At 41.3% G+C, this 15,590-nt stretch overlaps 1 protein-coding gene across 2 annotated transcripts; it reads left to right on the top strand.

The window, feature by feature from the left end:
• The first annotated feature begins 7,044 nt into the window (after positions 1-7,044).
• On the top strand, positions 7,045-13,569 carry EIF2B2 (eukaryotic translation initiation factor 2B subunit beta). 2 transcript variants are annotated; one of them, XM_081509245.1, is made up of 8 exons: positions 7,045-7,254; positions 7,358-7,478; positions 7,639-7,787; positions 8,710-8,873; positions 9,517-9,612; positions 10,522-10,659; positions 11,679-11,745; positions 12,902-13,569. In XM_081509245.1, exons 1-8 carry the CDS (start codon positions 7,092-7,094, stop codon positions 13,132-13,134), a joined length of 1,131 nt encoding a protein of 376 aa, XP_081365371.1. In that variant the 5' UTR covers positions 7,045-7,091; the 3' UTR covers positions 13,135-13,569. The 2 variants fall into 2 exon arrangements, with proteins under 2 accessions (XP_081365371.1, XP_081365372.1); XM_081509246.1 differs by having other exon boundaries at positions 13,015-13,569.
• The last annotated feature ends 2,021 nt before the right edge of the window (positions 13,570-15,590 follow it).

Below are 15,590 nucleotides of genomic sequence, written 5' to 3' on the forward strand. Positions count from 1 at the left end.
CAAAACCAATATATTGACATTAGTACAGTTCATAGAGCTTATTTAGATTTCACTAGTTATACATGGACTCATGTGTAGCCTTACATCACCACAATAAAGAAACTCAATTCTTCTATCCTTTGTACATCACTCCTTTAGAGCCACACCCATCCCATTCCCCACTCATTCCTAATTCCTGGCAACCATGCACCCATTCTTTATCTCCATAATTTCATGAATGTTAAGCAAATGGAATTAGATAGTATGTATACTTTTAGGATTGGCTTTTTCACTCATTGTAATTGTCTTGAGATTCGTCTAAGTTGCTGCATACACCAATAGTTTGTTCCTTCTTACTGCTGAGCTGTATTCAATGGTAATGGATGTGTAATACCACAGTCTGTTTAAACATTAATCAACTGGAGAACATTTGGGTAAGTTTTCAGTTCAGGGTTATCATGAATAAAGCTGCTATGGACATTCATGTACAACTTCCTATTTGGACAGAAGTGCTCACTTCTCTGGGATAAATGAGCAATAGTATAATTGCTGGGTTGTATTATATGTCCATCTTCAGTTCTGAAAGGAATTACCAAACTATTTTGCAGACTCACTGTATGCAATCTACTTTTTTAAACTTAACAATATGTTGTCAACAATTTTCCTTATCGTTAAACACTTTCTATTTAATTAAATAAGACTTCCCAGGTGGCTCAGTGGTAAAGACTCTGCCTGCAATGCAGGAGACATGGGTTCAATTCCTGGATCAAGAAGATCTCCTAGAGAAGGAAATATCAACCCACTCCAGGCAGTAAAGAATTTGGAGAATCGGGAGACCTAGATTCAGTCCCTAGGTTGGGAAGATCCCTTGGAGAAGGGAACAGCTACCCACTTCAGTATTCTGGTCTGGAGAATTCCATGGACTGTGTAGTCCACGGGGTCACAAAGAGGGGGACACAGATGAGCAACTTTCACTTTCACTTCCAGTATTCTTGCCGGGGAAATCCCAAGGAGAGAGGAGCCTGTTGGGCTACAGTCCGGGCGGGGGGGGGGTGTCACAAAAGGGTCGGACACAACATAGCACTAAACAACAACGTCATTAAATATACTTCTAAAACATTCTAAAACATGCTATTCCATTGTATAGCTATAACTATAATATCCAATCTAAATTTTAGGAATTCCTGAATTTTACGAATATTCTTATTTTTGTGTTATAAATAATAAAATGAAAAATATTGTGGAAAAATCTTTGTGCCTATTTCTGATTATTTCCTTAGGATAAATTTTTAGACATAGATATGGTGGTTTAAAGGGTATGAATGAAGGGACATCCCTGGCAGTCCAGTGTTTAAGACTCTGAGCTTCCATAGCAGGGGGGCGTGGGTTTGATCCCTGGTTGGGAAACTAAGAGCCTGCATGCTATGCAGTGCAGCCAAAAAATAAAATAAAATAAATAAAAATAAAGGGTATGGATGAACATTATAAAGTATTTTGCTTTCTTTCTTTTTCTCAAATTGTCCTACTAAAGATTTCAATTTACAGTCCCACAGCAGTATATAAGAATTAGGCAGTTATATTTCAACACAAATTACAGTCAAACAGTTAGCATTTTTAATATCTAAATAGATCTTATAAGTCAATAGAAAAAACAAATACCCCAAATCAAGATGCTTTGGGCTGCAAATGATATAAAATTCCAATTAAAATTATATAAACAATAGAGAAATTTAGACTTCATATAATAACTCCAAAGGTAGGGCAACTTCTTATTTTGTTGATTTCACACAATAACTTAAAAAAAAGCCACCACAAAACATAGACTAATGGTAAAGGTTCTGAAGCTAGGTTGTTGGGTTTACATCCCGGCCCTTCCATTTACTGAGTGTGGGACACTGAGCAAGTTACTTATCCTATTTATGCCTTAGCTTCCTATTTTGAAAATGGCTATATTAATAGTATCTATCTCATAGGTTTAAGGATGAAGAGCTAATATATGTCAAAATAGCCATTAAGTGTTGACATTATCAAGAGTCCAGGTTCTTCCTGCTTTTCTGTTCGGAATCCTTAGCATGTTAACATTATTCTCAGTCTTCAGACCTCAGGGTCACAAGATAGCTGCAGTAACTCTAGGAATCTCACCCAAGAAATCCAGAAATAGATGAGACTAAGCAGTCTTGTCTGTTTCTTTCTTTAGAACAGGGAAACCTTTCCAGGAAGTGCCAAACAGATTTCCCTTGCATTCCACTGGCTAGAAAATAGGTTACTCTATACCAATCTGTTTAGAAAAAAAAAAAGGAGAATAGAATGACTATGATTGGCTTAAATCAATCAGGATTTACTCATAAGCTAAAACCACTTTCCCTGTGGGTAACCAAACAAAATCAGTTTTTTCTAATAAGAAAAAAGAGAAAAATGGATATTGAATGAACAACCAGAATGTCTGCTATACATCACATTAGAAAAATGGGCAAACCACATGCACCAGTACTTCATAAGAGAAGAAAAGCAAATGGTAAATAAATATGAAAAAAGGCTCTTCATGATTAATGAGCAAAAGAGTACAAATTAAAAGTAGTTTCTGTTATTTCTCTATTAATTTGGCAATGATGAAAAAGAATGATAATCACTTACAATACAGACAAATATATAAAATGCCTAAGAATAAATTTTATATACACGATGTGCAAGACCTAAATGAAGAAAATTATAAAATTTTACTGGACAACATTAAAGAGACCTAAGTAAATGCAGATATATACCATGTTCATGGATAGTAGGACTTGGTATCTTAAAGATGTCAATTGTCCTCAAATTGTTTAGAGATTTAAAGCAATGCCAAACAAAATCTCAATAGAGTGGTTTTTTTTTTTTGAGAAATAGATGATTTATTTCTAAAATATACATGAAAGAGCAAAGGCCCCAAACTAAAGACACTCTTAAAGAAAGGAATATGGTAAGAGAATTTTTCTTACCAGATAGCAAGACTTAAAAAAAAAAAAGATAGTACTAATTAAGATAATGTAATATTGATTCAAGGATAGGCAAATTTAGCAATAGGAATAAACAGAGGGCCCCGAAACAGACTCTCAAAATATAGAAACTTCACAAATTACTGTGATAGTACTGAAAATCACTGAAGAAAGAATGGAAAAAGAAAATAAAATTACATCTCATTTCTCATCCTATATAGAAAGTAATTCAAAATTATGCGTAAAGGCAATTTGTAAAATTACTCAGAAGAAGATTCAGGTGATTATCTTTATGCTTTTAGATTAGGGAAGGATTTTCTAAATAAAACACAAAAAGCATTAACTATAAAAGACAAGATTGATACATTCAATCATATTAAAATCAAGAACTTTGTTCAAAGACATCTCAAAATGAGTAAAAAGACAAGCCATAATTAAGGGGGGGAAAAAACTAGTATTCAGAATATATAAGGAACTCCTACAAATATATTAGAAAAAGTTTTTTTTTTTCTTAGCCTAAAGAAAGTAGGTAAAAGACAGATATTCCACAAAGGAGAAAAAGGGCATGGCCAATAAACATATGAAAAAAAAGAACAACCTCATTAGTAATCAGAAAAACAAATCAAGATGCCAATGATATATCCTTTTATATCTATCTGATTCCACCCACCTCCCTCAACCATTGATAATACCAAGTATTGGTAAGGAGTAGATCAGCTAGAACTCTTTAAGCTCTACTGGAGGGAGCATACATTGATGTAACCACTTTGGAATACTAGCACTATTTGTAAAATCTAATATTCACATAGCCTATGACCTAGCTGTTCCACTTGTAGGTATGCCAAGATATACACAAGAATATTTATAGTTTGTATTCTCTCACCCTCCAAAAAGATTGGAAACAACCCAAATATCTGTTGAAGGAGGATGAATACATAAATTGTGGTACAGTCATATGACGGAACACTATGCAGCAGTGCAAACAGAACTATAGACACATGTAGCAACATGGAGGGAAATTTTAGGAACGTCATACCAAGTTAAAAAAAAAAAGCAACTTGTAGATTACATTATAATACCATGTATAAAAAAATTCCAAATCAGCAAAATTAAGCACTTTGTTATTTAGGGGTTATAAATATATAACTTTTTTTATAAAGCAAAGGAATATCAATCAAAATTTTGTGGTTACCCTTGAGTGTGGTAGAAGGCAAGGACGTGGATTAGGAGACGAGCACACACACTGATGTGATGGTATTGGCAGTATTTTAGGTGTCTTCTTAAAATTTCACATATTTATTTATTTTTTAAATTGTGGTAAAATACACACAAAATTTACCTTTTTAACCCTTAAGTGTGCAGTTCAGTGGCATTAAATGCACTTACACTGATATACAATATAAATGCACATCCATCATCCATTTCTAGAATTCATCTTGTAAAATTGAAATTCTGTACATTAAACAATAAATAATCTTTCCCTCCAGCCTCTGACAACCACCATTCTACTTTCTGTGTCTATGAATTTGAGGTTTTTAGTTTTCAAGTTGACAGATCGGCTCACAGGTGTCATTTATTGTCATTTCATAACTTGCATATTATATACACACACATATATATTCTTTTGTATGTATAAAACAGTACATATCTTATTTTTTAACGTCTTTATATCTGGAAAAATGACAATACCCAATGTTGGCTAGAACATGATAAGTGCTAGCAAGCCTGCAAACTGATACAACTTTTCAGACATGTTAAACATGGTAAAATTGATAAATACTTTATGGCTTTGGGGAGTTATTATGCTTTCAATTTTGGTTTCTGATTATTCATTAACAGTATATAGAAATATGATTGATTTTTGTGTGGTGACCTTGCATCTTTGCTAAATTAGTTCTAGAAGGTTTTTTCTTATTATTGTTGATTCTCTGGGATTTTCTATGAAGACAATGATGTTTTCTGTTAGTTTTCTTTCTTTCTAGTCTGTATGTTTTTAAAATTTCTTTTTCTTGCCTTATTGCACTGGCTTGATTTTCGAGTTTAAATTTGAGTGGTAAAAGTGGACATTCTTGCCTTGTTTCTGATCTTAAGAGAGAAATTTTCTTTGACCATAAAGTATGATGTTAGGTACTGGAGAAGGCAATGACAACCTACTCCAGTACTTTTGCCTGGAGAATCCCATGGACAGAGGAGCCTGGTGGGCTGCAGACCATGGGGTCGCGAAGAGTCAGACATGACTGAGCGACTTCACTTTCACGCGTTGGAGAAGGAAATGGCAACCCACTCCAGTGTTCTTGCCTGGAGAATCCCAGGGACAGTGGAGCCTGGTAGGCTGCTGTCTATGGGGTCACACAGATTTGGACACAACTGATGAGACTTAGCAGCAGCAGCAGCAGCAGCAGCATGATGTTAGGTACAGGATTTTGTATATGGCCCTTATCATGCTGAAGATGTTCCTCTTTATTCCTAGTTTTTTAAGGTTTTTTGTTTTTAATTCAATGGCTGTTGATTTTTGTCAAATGCTTCTTGCATCAATTGATATGGTCATGTGGTTTTACTTTTTAGAATATTAATATAGTTTCTCAAATTGATTTTCAAATATTGAAACAGCTTTGCCTTCCAGATTTAAATTATACTTGATAATTATACATTAATCTTAACTTTATTATTTACTTTTGACTGCTCTGGGTCTTCATTGCTTCACGCAGGCTTTCTCTAGTTGTGGTGAGCAGGGGCTACTCTGTTGTGATGCACTGGTTCTAGGCACATGGGCCTCAGTATTAGCAGCACAGGGAGGGGCTCAGTAGTTGTGGTTCTCCAGTCCTAGAGGGTGCAGGCTTTGGTAGTTGTGGCATACCACTTAGTTACTCTGAAGTATGTGGGATCCTCCTGGTCCAGGGATTGAACCTGTGTCCTCTGCATTCATTGGGAGGTGGATTCCTAACCACTGGGCCACCAGGGAAGTCCTTACATGAATCTTTATTGTACTGATGAATTTGGTTTGCTAATAATTTGTTGCAGCTCTTTGCACCTGCACTCATGATGGACACTGGTCTCTAATTTTCTTTTTTTCATATTATCTTTGTCTGATTTTGGTACTGATATATTTTTCTGCAAGACAATTTGTCAGCTGTAACAAAAGTCTTAGAAACGTGCGTGCCCAAGGATTTCATTTCTAAGAATATATTTTAAGGAAATAAGAGATTCTCATTACACACAGATTTTAGGTTCAGACACAACTGGATTTAAATATAAACGCATCCCCTTACTAACTGCTTAAATTCTGTAGCTTTGTTTTCTGATGTGTAAAATGAGGATAAGAGGACCTATCTCATAGAGATGGATTAGATGAGACAATTCATACACAGTGTCCAACACCTAGTAAACTCTAAGTAAACGGTCGTGTTATATGTTTTACTCCCCAGTCTCTAGTCTGTCCAGATGGAAGGACATCATCTTTGCTCCCATATTAACTGCCACTTTGAATCTCCTTATTGGTGGATATTCGGTCTCCTCATCTCTGAGGAGATGTGCTAGACGTTGGTCTTATATTAGATGTGCCAGACGTCGAAAAGGCAAAGGCAAAAAAAAAAAAAAAAGGTCCTCGCCTTCAGGGAGCTCAGTCTATTAGAGAGACAGAGACGCAAGCGAACCAGTATCATGCAATGTAACAGCATTATAATGGGGCGTCTGCCCTAGGGGCAGCGGACACTGGAGCCGCACTCTGGTCGTCACCGGTGCTGAGAGACAGGGAAGTAGGGCTGTAACTTCTCCAGCGTAGCCTCGGGAAGTGGTGGGGGTCTTTCAGACTGGCTGTTACCACAGCAACGGGACTAGCCGTCCTCTTGTGGCGTCACCCGTCAGGTCTTCAGCGATCGATAAGCCAGGAAAGGACACTTCCAGCCTTCCAACCTCTGAGGCGCGCGGACGCTTGGCGGTAAACGGAACAGATCGAGTTCCAAGAGTCTGATTGGCTCTGGCAGGTGGGGGGGGCGGGAGTTAGCAGCGAGGGGCGTGGCCCAGTCTTTTCTCAAGTGGGAGTTTTTTCTAGCAGAGCGGAAGCCGACCTCTCCTGCCCCGGAAGTGCAAGCTCGAGGGCTGCCAGGTGTGGATTCCGCCGGCAAGGCGGCTTCTTTCGAGATGCCAGGGGCAGCCGCCAAGGGCTCGGAGCTGTCCGAGAGGATCGAGAGTTTCGTGGAGGCACTGAAGCGGGGCGGCGGGCGGCGCAGCTCCGAGGACATGGCCCGGGAGACTCTGGGGCTGCTTCGCCGCATCATCACGGATCACCGCTGGAGCAATGCAGGTGAGGCAGGCCTCGCCCCTTTCTGATCCCGATCCCCGGGCGGAAAGTCGCCAGGCCCCACGCCGCGCCCTTCTCGCGCTCACCTTTTCTCTTTGGGCGGTAGGGGAGCTGATGGAACTGATCCGCAGAGAAGGCAGGAGGATGACGGCCGCGCAACCCTCAGAGACCACCGTGGGCAACATGGTGCGGAGAGTGCTCAGGATCATCCGGGAGGAGTATGGCAGGTCAGGCCCACGTCCTGGACTGGGGCTTGGGCCCAGTGAAGCTTTTTGCACGGGCCCCTCTCTCTCCCTGCTTAGAGCCTTTGTTGGAGCTGAACAGCTGTCGTTACTTAAATGACCACATCTCTTCCCCCAACTCCTTCGGGTCTTGTTGCCTTCGTAGACTCCACGGACGCAGCGACGAGAGCGATCAGCAGGAGTCTCTGCACAAACTCTTGACATCTGGGGGCCTGAGCGAGGATTTCCGTTCCCATTATGCTCAACTCCAGTCCAACATCATTGAGGCAATTAATGAGCTGCTGGTGGAACTGGGTGAGTCCTGATCCTTAGGTGGACAGGACAAGTTGCAGGCAGATGAGGGAACAGAAGACCCTGAAAGTTGTTCATAAGCAGAGATGGGAGAGAACCAGTCTTCTGGTTCTCAGAGGTTTGCCCTCATCCTGATTAAGAACGATTGGAATAGGTGGCAAGACTAAAATAACCCTCTTTACGTTTCCTTACAGACTAACCCCTTATAGACTGCAAATCCACTGTGGCAGAGACTGTTTGGGAAGAGCTTTTATTTTTAAGATGAATCTCGGAAAACCACAGTTGATAAACCCTTTCTCACTAAACTTCTTGAAATTTTACAGACACACACACATACATACCCATATGCATACACACAAGCCACTTCTATCCCCTCTGTCTTTGTGACCTAGGAGACCAGATATTTATTGCCGTCAGTGTTCCCAGGAAAGGAAGAAACTGGGTCTGTCTGTGCACTGAGCTGCTTCTTCCAAATTCCTCCCCTATTTTTCTTCTGTGTCCTCCCTGTCAGGTTTAGGCGTTGTGGCCACCTTTTGGAGGAGTTCTTTTAGAGGGAAAGTCTGTTTACCCTACTCTCAGCACTTTCGAATTTCTCAGATGGGACATTTCTTGCCTAAATTCACAGTCTTCAAAGTCAGTTGTAAAGAACTAGTTTTGGGGCGGGGTAGGGGTGAGGGGAGTAAGTTGATGAGTAGGGGTACTGCTGGGCAAGAGGGTAGGCTGAGAGCTTGGGAAATAGAAAACCCTGGAGGGAGGGGGCTTTTAAGGAAGTAGGACATTTCACGTTTAGTCCGTTGACCATGTGTTCCCAGGCTCTGCAATGTGGGCAGTGTACAGAAGGGCACACGTCCCTTTCTGTTCTCTCTCAAGTCTGTGTTGTAGCATGGCTGTGTCATATTTTCTATGCAAAACTGGCTTCTTGCAGAAGGGACAACGGAGAACATCGCAGCCCAGGCCCTGGAGCACATCCACTCCAATGAGGTCATCATGACCATCGGCTTCTCCCGGACAGTGGAGGCGTTCCTCAAAGAGGCCGCCCGAAAGAGGAAATTCCACGTCATCGTGGCAGAGTGTGCACCTTTCTGTCAGGTATGGGGACTGCTGGAGCTGCTAACAAAAATTTAAAATGAGGAGAGAATAAAGGAGAGGTCGGTAGGTTCCATGCCATCTTTGAATTGATGTGATTCAAACGTTGAGGAGATAGAGTAAAACATTTAAGAGATTTTCACGTTGTTGATCCTGTGAACATTCTTAAAATATTCATTTAAGGAAGTTGAGTGAACTACTTGGCCCAAGAAAAAATAAATATTAGTTCTTTCAGAAATCAGAATAGGGTAAATAACCTTGGGGATGACTGATACTTGGTCTGACCTCACTCAGTCTTCAGGTAAATAATAGGTCTCCAGAAAGGAAATATGTAAGGATGCAAGGATGTTGTAAAATAATGAGCCAGGAGCTGTCCTGTGCGCTCTGCTCAGTTACACAAGCAAGTTGTATTTCTAGTTCTGTGCCTGTCCCAGCACTGCTGGGGAGTAATAAACATTAATTAGCTTCCCCTGGGCTTCCTGCCGCTTCCCAGAGAACACCTACCAGATGAGTTAGTTACCTGTTGGAAGTTGCATGTTGGATATGCCCAGTGTCACACAGTCCCCCAGATCCAGTTACGTTTGAAAGCTCTTTTTCTCTCTCTCCCACTCTTCCTCTCAGCATCAGCTTTTCTCTCCTAATGCAGGGTCATGAGATGGCAGTCAATTTGTCCAAAGCAGGTATTGAGACAACTGTCATGACTGATGCTGCCATTTTTGCTGTTATGTCAAGAGTCAACAAGGTGGGTGTATTTGGGTTATATTATGTCAAATTCATGACGATTATACTTTAAAATATTAATACCCACCCCCCTCCCCGGCCCCAATATCTATTAGAAGAGAGGAGAGTTTCTAGTACCTTTTGAAAACACATACGTGGACCTTTTAAATCTCTTATTCTATTAATATTGAGCCCCTCCTCTTTATTCCTCCCTTGGCTGCTGCTGCTAAGTCACTTCAGTCGTGTCCGACTCTGTGCGACCCCATAGACAGCAGCCCACCAGGCTACCCCATCCCTGGGATTCTCCAGGCAAGAACACTGGAGTGGGTTGTCATTTCCTTCTCCAATGCATGAGAGTGAAAAATGAAAGTGAAGTCGCTCAGTCATGTCCGACTCCTGGCAACCCCATGGACTGCAGCCTACCAGGCTCTTCTGTCTGTGGGATTCTCCAGGCGAGAGTACTGGAGTGGGTTGTCATTGCCTTTTCCGTCCTCCCTTGGAGACACCTCATTTTGGTTAAAGCATTGAAAGGAATGAAATGGGACTAAGCTAATCATGTCAGCATATTAGGGATCTGGTAGAGAGCTGCCCACTTCTGCTCAGAGAGCTTGGTAGTGGTGGATGGTAGAAGAAAGGCTTCCCACTTATCAGGAAGTGTGGCAGATAGATTTCCAGAGAAGAGAGGGCTAAGAGCAATAAACACTGCAGTTTTCTGTCCTGTACTGTGTTCATTTTTCCCTTGGGAACCCACTTTTATGCTAGTACTTGTGGTCTGAACCTAGAATCCCTTTCCCTCAACTGGTGTGTGGCCCCCACACCCACCCCCTGTAGGATGCCAAGACTGAGGGCTAAGCATTCAGGTGGTCATGCCCAATGGCCTGTTGAAGGCTCTGTTCTCAGGATGGCTTGCTTCTTTCTTCCTGTCCCAAAGGTGATCATTGGCACAAAGACCATCCTGGCCAACGGTGCCCTGAGAGCTGTGGCAGGAACTCATACTCTAGCACTGGCAGCAAAACACCATTCCACCCCACTCATTGTCTGTGCTCCTATGTTCAAGCTTTCCCCACAGGTATGTCTGTCTGTCTCTAGCCAACAGAAGGAAGTCAAAGTATAGGTTTGAACTCTTTAACCTTCAACCTTCTCACTCTGGGACTTCTCTTTATCTGCATTTACTCAGTGGATTAGACCCAGTGGAGACTGGAAAGGGCCACAGTAATCTTAATCCAGGAAGAGCCATTGATAGTTACAACCTTTCAGCTTTACGAGGTCAAAATTATAAGGCCAGGATAATATATAGTTGGGGAAGGCCCTTTGTCTACATTGCCACCACTCCCCTGTCACCCTGACCATTTCTGAAAATGCCAAGCAAGTTGAAACTAGAAACATAGAATTGGTTTTTATTTGTCATAGTTCCAGGGACTGTGTTCTGTAGCCTGAACACAAGCAGTTACTAAGTAAAGAGTCATTTTACCAGTGATAGAAACTACTTGCTTTGAAAATAACAACCTATCTGTAGGTGTCTACTTATTAAAAAATTGAAGTGAAATTCACATAACACAATTAACCATTTTAAAATGTACAGTTCAGTGGCATTTAGTACATTCACAGCATTGTGCAACTACCACTCCTTAGTTTCAGGATATTTTTTCATCATCCCAGAAAAACACTCTGTACCCATTAAGTAATCACTCTCTTCTTTCTTCTCCCCATCGCCTAGTGATTGCTAATCTGCTTTGTGTCTCTATGGATTTGCCTAATTTTGATATTTCACATAAAAGGAGTCATACAGTATGGGCCCTTTTGTTTCTGATTTCTAAATATTTTGGGAGTTCATCTGAGTTATAGCATGTACTTTGTTCCCTTTTTGTGACTGAATAATGTTCTGTTGTATGGATATACCACAATTTAATTATCCATTCATCCGCTGATGAGCATCTGGGTTATTTCTACCTTCTGGCTTTTGTAAATAATGCTGCAGTAAGCCTTTGTAATCAAGTGTCTGGATGTCTTTTTATTTCTCTTGGGTGTATACCTGAAAGTCAAAGTGTCACATCTCTCTTTTTTTCTTCCTAATTTTTCCTTTTCCAGTTCCCCAATGAAGAAGATTCATTTCACAAGTTCGTGGCTCCTGAAGAAGTCCTGCCTTTCACAGAAGGTACAGAAGTTGCATGAATGTGTATGGCACACGCAGTTGGTGTGTTTTGGATTTTTGTATGTTTGTTTTGGTCTTTTGGTGGTCAATGGGATTGAATGTCGTTGGGCTGTGTTTTATTAATCATACTTTTTGTGCGGACTGTTCTCTTTAGCAACTTAAGAGTGCTTGCGGACCTGACCTAATCTGTGTTCATTTTCTTCTGAAACTAATATATTTTAACTGAGTTATGGGGGCCATGGGGGGTTGGATCACCCAGCATTGACTGGGATTGGCTTTGCAAGTTGTCTGAGACACAGGCAACAGCCCAATCAGAAAGTGTACCTGATTTTGGTTGCTGCAGGGAGTCATTTTGGTGATGTGACTGCCAAAGAAAGCAGGCTCTGAAATGTTACTTATAAAACTTGCCTGTAGCCTGGACACTTTTGTGTATTGGGGACCTTTTCTCTGTCTTCTTCTGAAGGCAGCAACTTTGCTCAGTGAGCTTGCTGCCTCATCAACAGTTTGCATGGTCTTTAACATCCTCTGGGAGCAAAACATAGTACTTGGAGTGCTGATTCTTCTTGGAAATTTAATAACTTCACCATTTATTCAAACATTTATTCTTTCAAAAAAGATTTATGACTCTTGAGCACCCACGGTGTATCCAGCACTATTTCAGGCACTAGAGATATAACAGTGATTAACACAGATGGGCCCTGTTCCCCCAGAGTTTACATCATGTTGCAAAAGACAGACAAGAATATGTCAGGGCATGGAGTGTTTTAGGAAGAAAATACAGGTGATGTGATGGAAAGTGACTAGGGGACTACCTTAGGCTGGGGAAAGGACTTAATGAGATGGCATTTTAGCTGATTCCTGAAGGAATAGAGCCTGCCACGTGAAGGTGAAGGAAAGAGTTTTCCAGATGTTGGTGCAAAAGACCTGAGTTAGGTACATGCTTAGCCAGGTGGAAAACGATGGCTGTGTGGCTGGAGAGTCATGAGCAAGAGGGAGAGTGATACAGACTCTAGTGTACTGCGGTCAGGAGGGTCCAAATCTTGATGGCTGCAATCCCGAATTTGAAACTTTTTTGCCTTTTTATGGGAAGGTATTGGAGAGTCGTAAACACAGGGCAGATCATGATCAGACGTCTTTTCCTGTTTGTATTTTGCTACAGCTTCCCTTCCTTGGGGTGGCACGTATCCCTGTGTTATTGAGCCTGGAATCCATGAGATACTTATTAGAACAGGAGCCTCGGTTTTGTCTTTAGCTCGTGTGATTGCCTTTCAGGGGACATCTTGGAGAAGGTCAGTGTCCACTGCCCCGTGTTTGACTACGTCCCTCCAGAGCTCATTACTCTGTTTATCTCCAACATTGGTGGGAATGCACCTTCCTACATATACCGCCTGATGAGTGAACTCTACCATCCTGACGATCACGTCCTATAACCACCACTCGTCCTAAGCAGAAGCTGCTTAGGCAAACACAGAACGGAGAGGAGATTTCTGTGCCACAACTGAAATGCATCTTCCTTGTAATGGGGGAGCGAACAAGAGTCAGCCTTAGAAAACCTGATACTGTTTCCTGCCATTTCGGTCATCCCGTAACTGGGATGCATCTCCAGGACTGTTCTTTGCCTCTCGGATCTTACAGAGCCAGCAGGGCTTGATCTCTTGATTTTTGGAGCCTCTTAGTGACTTGGAGCATCTGTTTCAGGAACTTAAACTTTCCAGTTCAGTGGTGTTTTAAACACAACACCGAAGACTTGCTGGGCTACAGGTTTTTGCTCAGAAATGACTGCCACACCTTTTCCGAGGCCGTGCCAATAAAAGCTGCTTGAAGGTTCCTGAGTTGGTTTATTTATTGTTCTTCTCTGACTGAACTGCCTGAAACAGCAGCAGCAGAGCCCTTTGGTGTGTTTTCATAGAGGGCAGTAATTAGAGGTAACAGCCTAAAACAGAAATTCAGATGAAAGTATTTATGATTTCCTTTATAACTCACTGGAAATGGTCCCAAACAACTCGTTAATAATCCAAGACAGTGGTTCCAAAATCACTGATCATCAGAATCATCTGGGAGCTTAAGAAAATATACAGTCTCAGCCTCCATCTCGGACCTACTGCGTCTGATCTTTGGGTTGGCTTAGAGTGTCCTGGGAATATGCTTAGAGCCTCCCGGAAAAGGACCCCCTCATGTACTATTAATAGAATTGCAAATTGGTGCAACCTTTTCCAGGGCAATTTTGAACCATCTAGATTTATTTTTGCAAGCACAGAAAGACATAGGCAAGAATGTCCATTGTAGCAACTGTAATGTCACATCCTAAGGGTCCAGCAATATAGCATTTTGTATTCTGTTAGTTAAAAACAAGAAAAGTTTTTAAGTGTGATCTACTTGATAATGTATACATTGCAATAGAGGTTTCAAAAGGTGACTTGAGATCAGTGTCTGCATTAAAGACATTTTGATTGATTTATCTGGTATTTAATTTTAATTAGTTACCAGTATTTTAAAATCTGGATGTTACACTTCAAATAAACTCAGATTTCTTCTGTCTCCTGAAGATTTGGTGAACTCTGGGCCCACATTCCCAAATGGCAACAATTTGACTATAGGTGGATAGCTTCTAATTCTAGTAAATTGGAAACCCCATTTTCTGCAATTCCAAGCCAGGTTCACTAAACTCATTTATATTGTCTGCTGAACCCTTATGGGCATCTGAGTTGTGACCCTTGTGTTAATGCATGGGATAGATTTATAAGCAAGTCTATTTTATATTCTGTTAACCAAAACAAGCTGGGGAAAAAACCAAGCTGCAGGGCAATCTGCATGAAATGACCCTTAAACTTAGCTCCTTAAAACAAATTACGTGGATGCACAGGATAAAAATCTGGAAGAATTAACACCAAACAGTGACAAGCAGAAAGATGGCTTCTGATTTTATTTAGTATATTGTTTCTGTTCTTCATGTATGCTACTTTAATGATTTATGTTTTCAAAAAGCCTCCTCAGGTCAGATGATCTGGATGCCATGTTTGGGAAGCATGGTGCCAAGCAAACCTCAGGGCCGAGATCCCCTGAGTGTGCAAGGGAACCCCCCTGGGATGCTTGTCACAAAGTCAACCTCTGGCAGCAGTGTCTATGAGGCAGAAGGTGGAAGTTCTAGGAATCTGCATGTTTAACAAGCATCTCAAGGGATTTTACCAGGTGATTTGATATTTGTGTTTTGGTAAACACTGGCCAGAAGGTAGACAATGAAGGAAAGGCCTCTACTCTGATCCTACTTGACGTGGGCAGATCTTTGCGTTCGGACTCGTGTCTTCCCTGAGAGAGAGAAGGCAAGACTGAAGAGAGTCAGTCTAAAGGACTAACCTGAAAGCTCTCTGACCCAGAAGAGCCCGGCTCACACAGGTCTCAGTTGTCAAGTATTTCTTAAAACATCTAAGACTGCATGCTTTCTCAGTGAAGTGGCTTGTAGCTACCCGTTTCGAGCAGTCTTTGAAGTCATTGAAGGCACCCATCCTAATAGCGGTTCGCCTGGATACGACTGTGCTCTGGAGGAAGAGCAGAAGGAATTTAAATCTGTTTCTGAAAATGCATTATGATACTTGTCCTTTGTGCATCTTAGTCTCTGGGTCTAAAATTAGCACCAGCATCCTCCCCAGGCATCCCTGAGATGGACGAAGGTTACCAGGGTAGAGGCTCGCTGTCTCTGTGGTCAGCTCTTACAGTGCCTGCAACAGAGCTGCACAGATGTGGATTCTTTAGACTTTAGAACTTCAATTAAGTAAATCCCACTACACTATTTATATACCTCGCTTTTCTGTTTCTCTCTCTCCCTTTTCCTGAAGGGTAAATATTGGAAA

Source organism: Giraffa tippelskirchi, chromosome 7 (assembly GCF_054371585.1).
Source record: "Giraffa tippelskirchi isolate mGirTip1 chromosome 7, T2T-mGirTip1v1.2.pri, whole genome shotgun sequence".
Classification (NCBI taxonomy): Eukaryota; Metazoa; Chordata; class Mammalia; order Artiodactyla; family Giraffidae; genus Giraffa; species Giraffa tippelskirchi.

What these genes read in the sequence shown, in the direction of transcription:
- EIF2B2 (XM_081509245.1), top strand. Translation starts at nt 7,092, where the DNA reads ATGCCAGGGGCAGCCGCCAAGGGCTCGGAGCTGTCCGAGAGGATCGAG. An exon ending in TCACCGCTGGAGCAATGCAG is followed by an intron (nt 7,255 to 7,357) that starts GTGAGGCAGGCC and finishes TTTGGGCGGTAG; the next exon opens with GGGAGCTGATGGAACTGATC. An exon ending in AGTCCTGCCTTTCACAGAAG is followed by an intron (nt 11,746 to 12,901) that starts GTACAGAAGTTG and finishes ATTTTGCTACAG; the next exon opens with CTTCCCTTCCTTGGGGTGGC.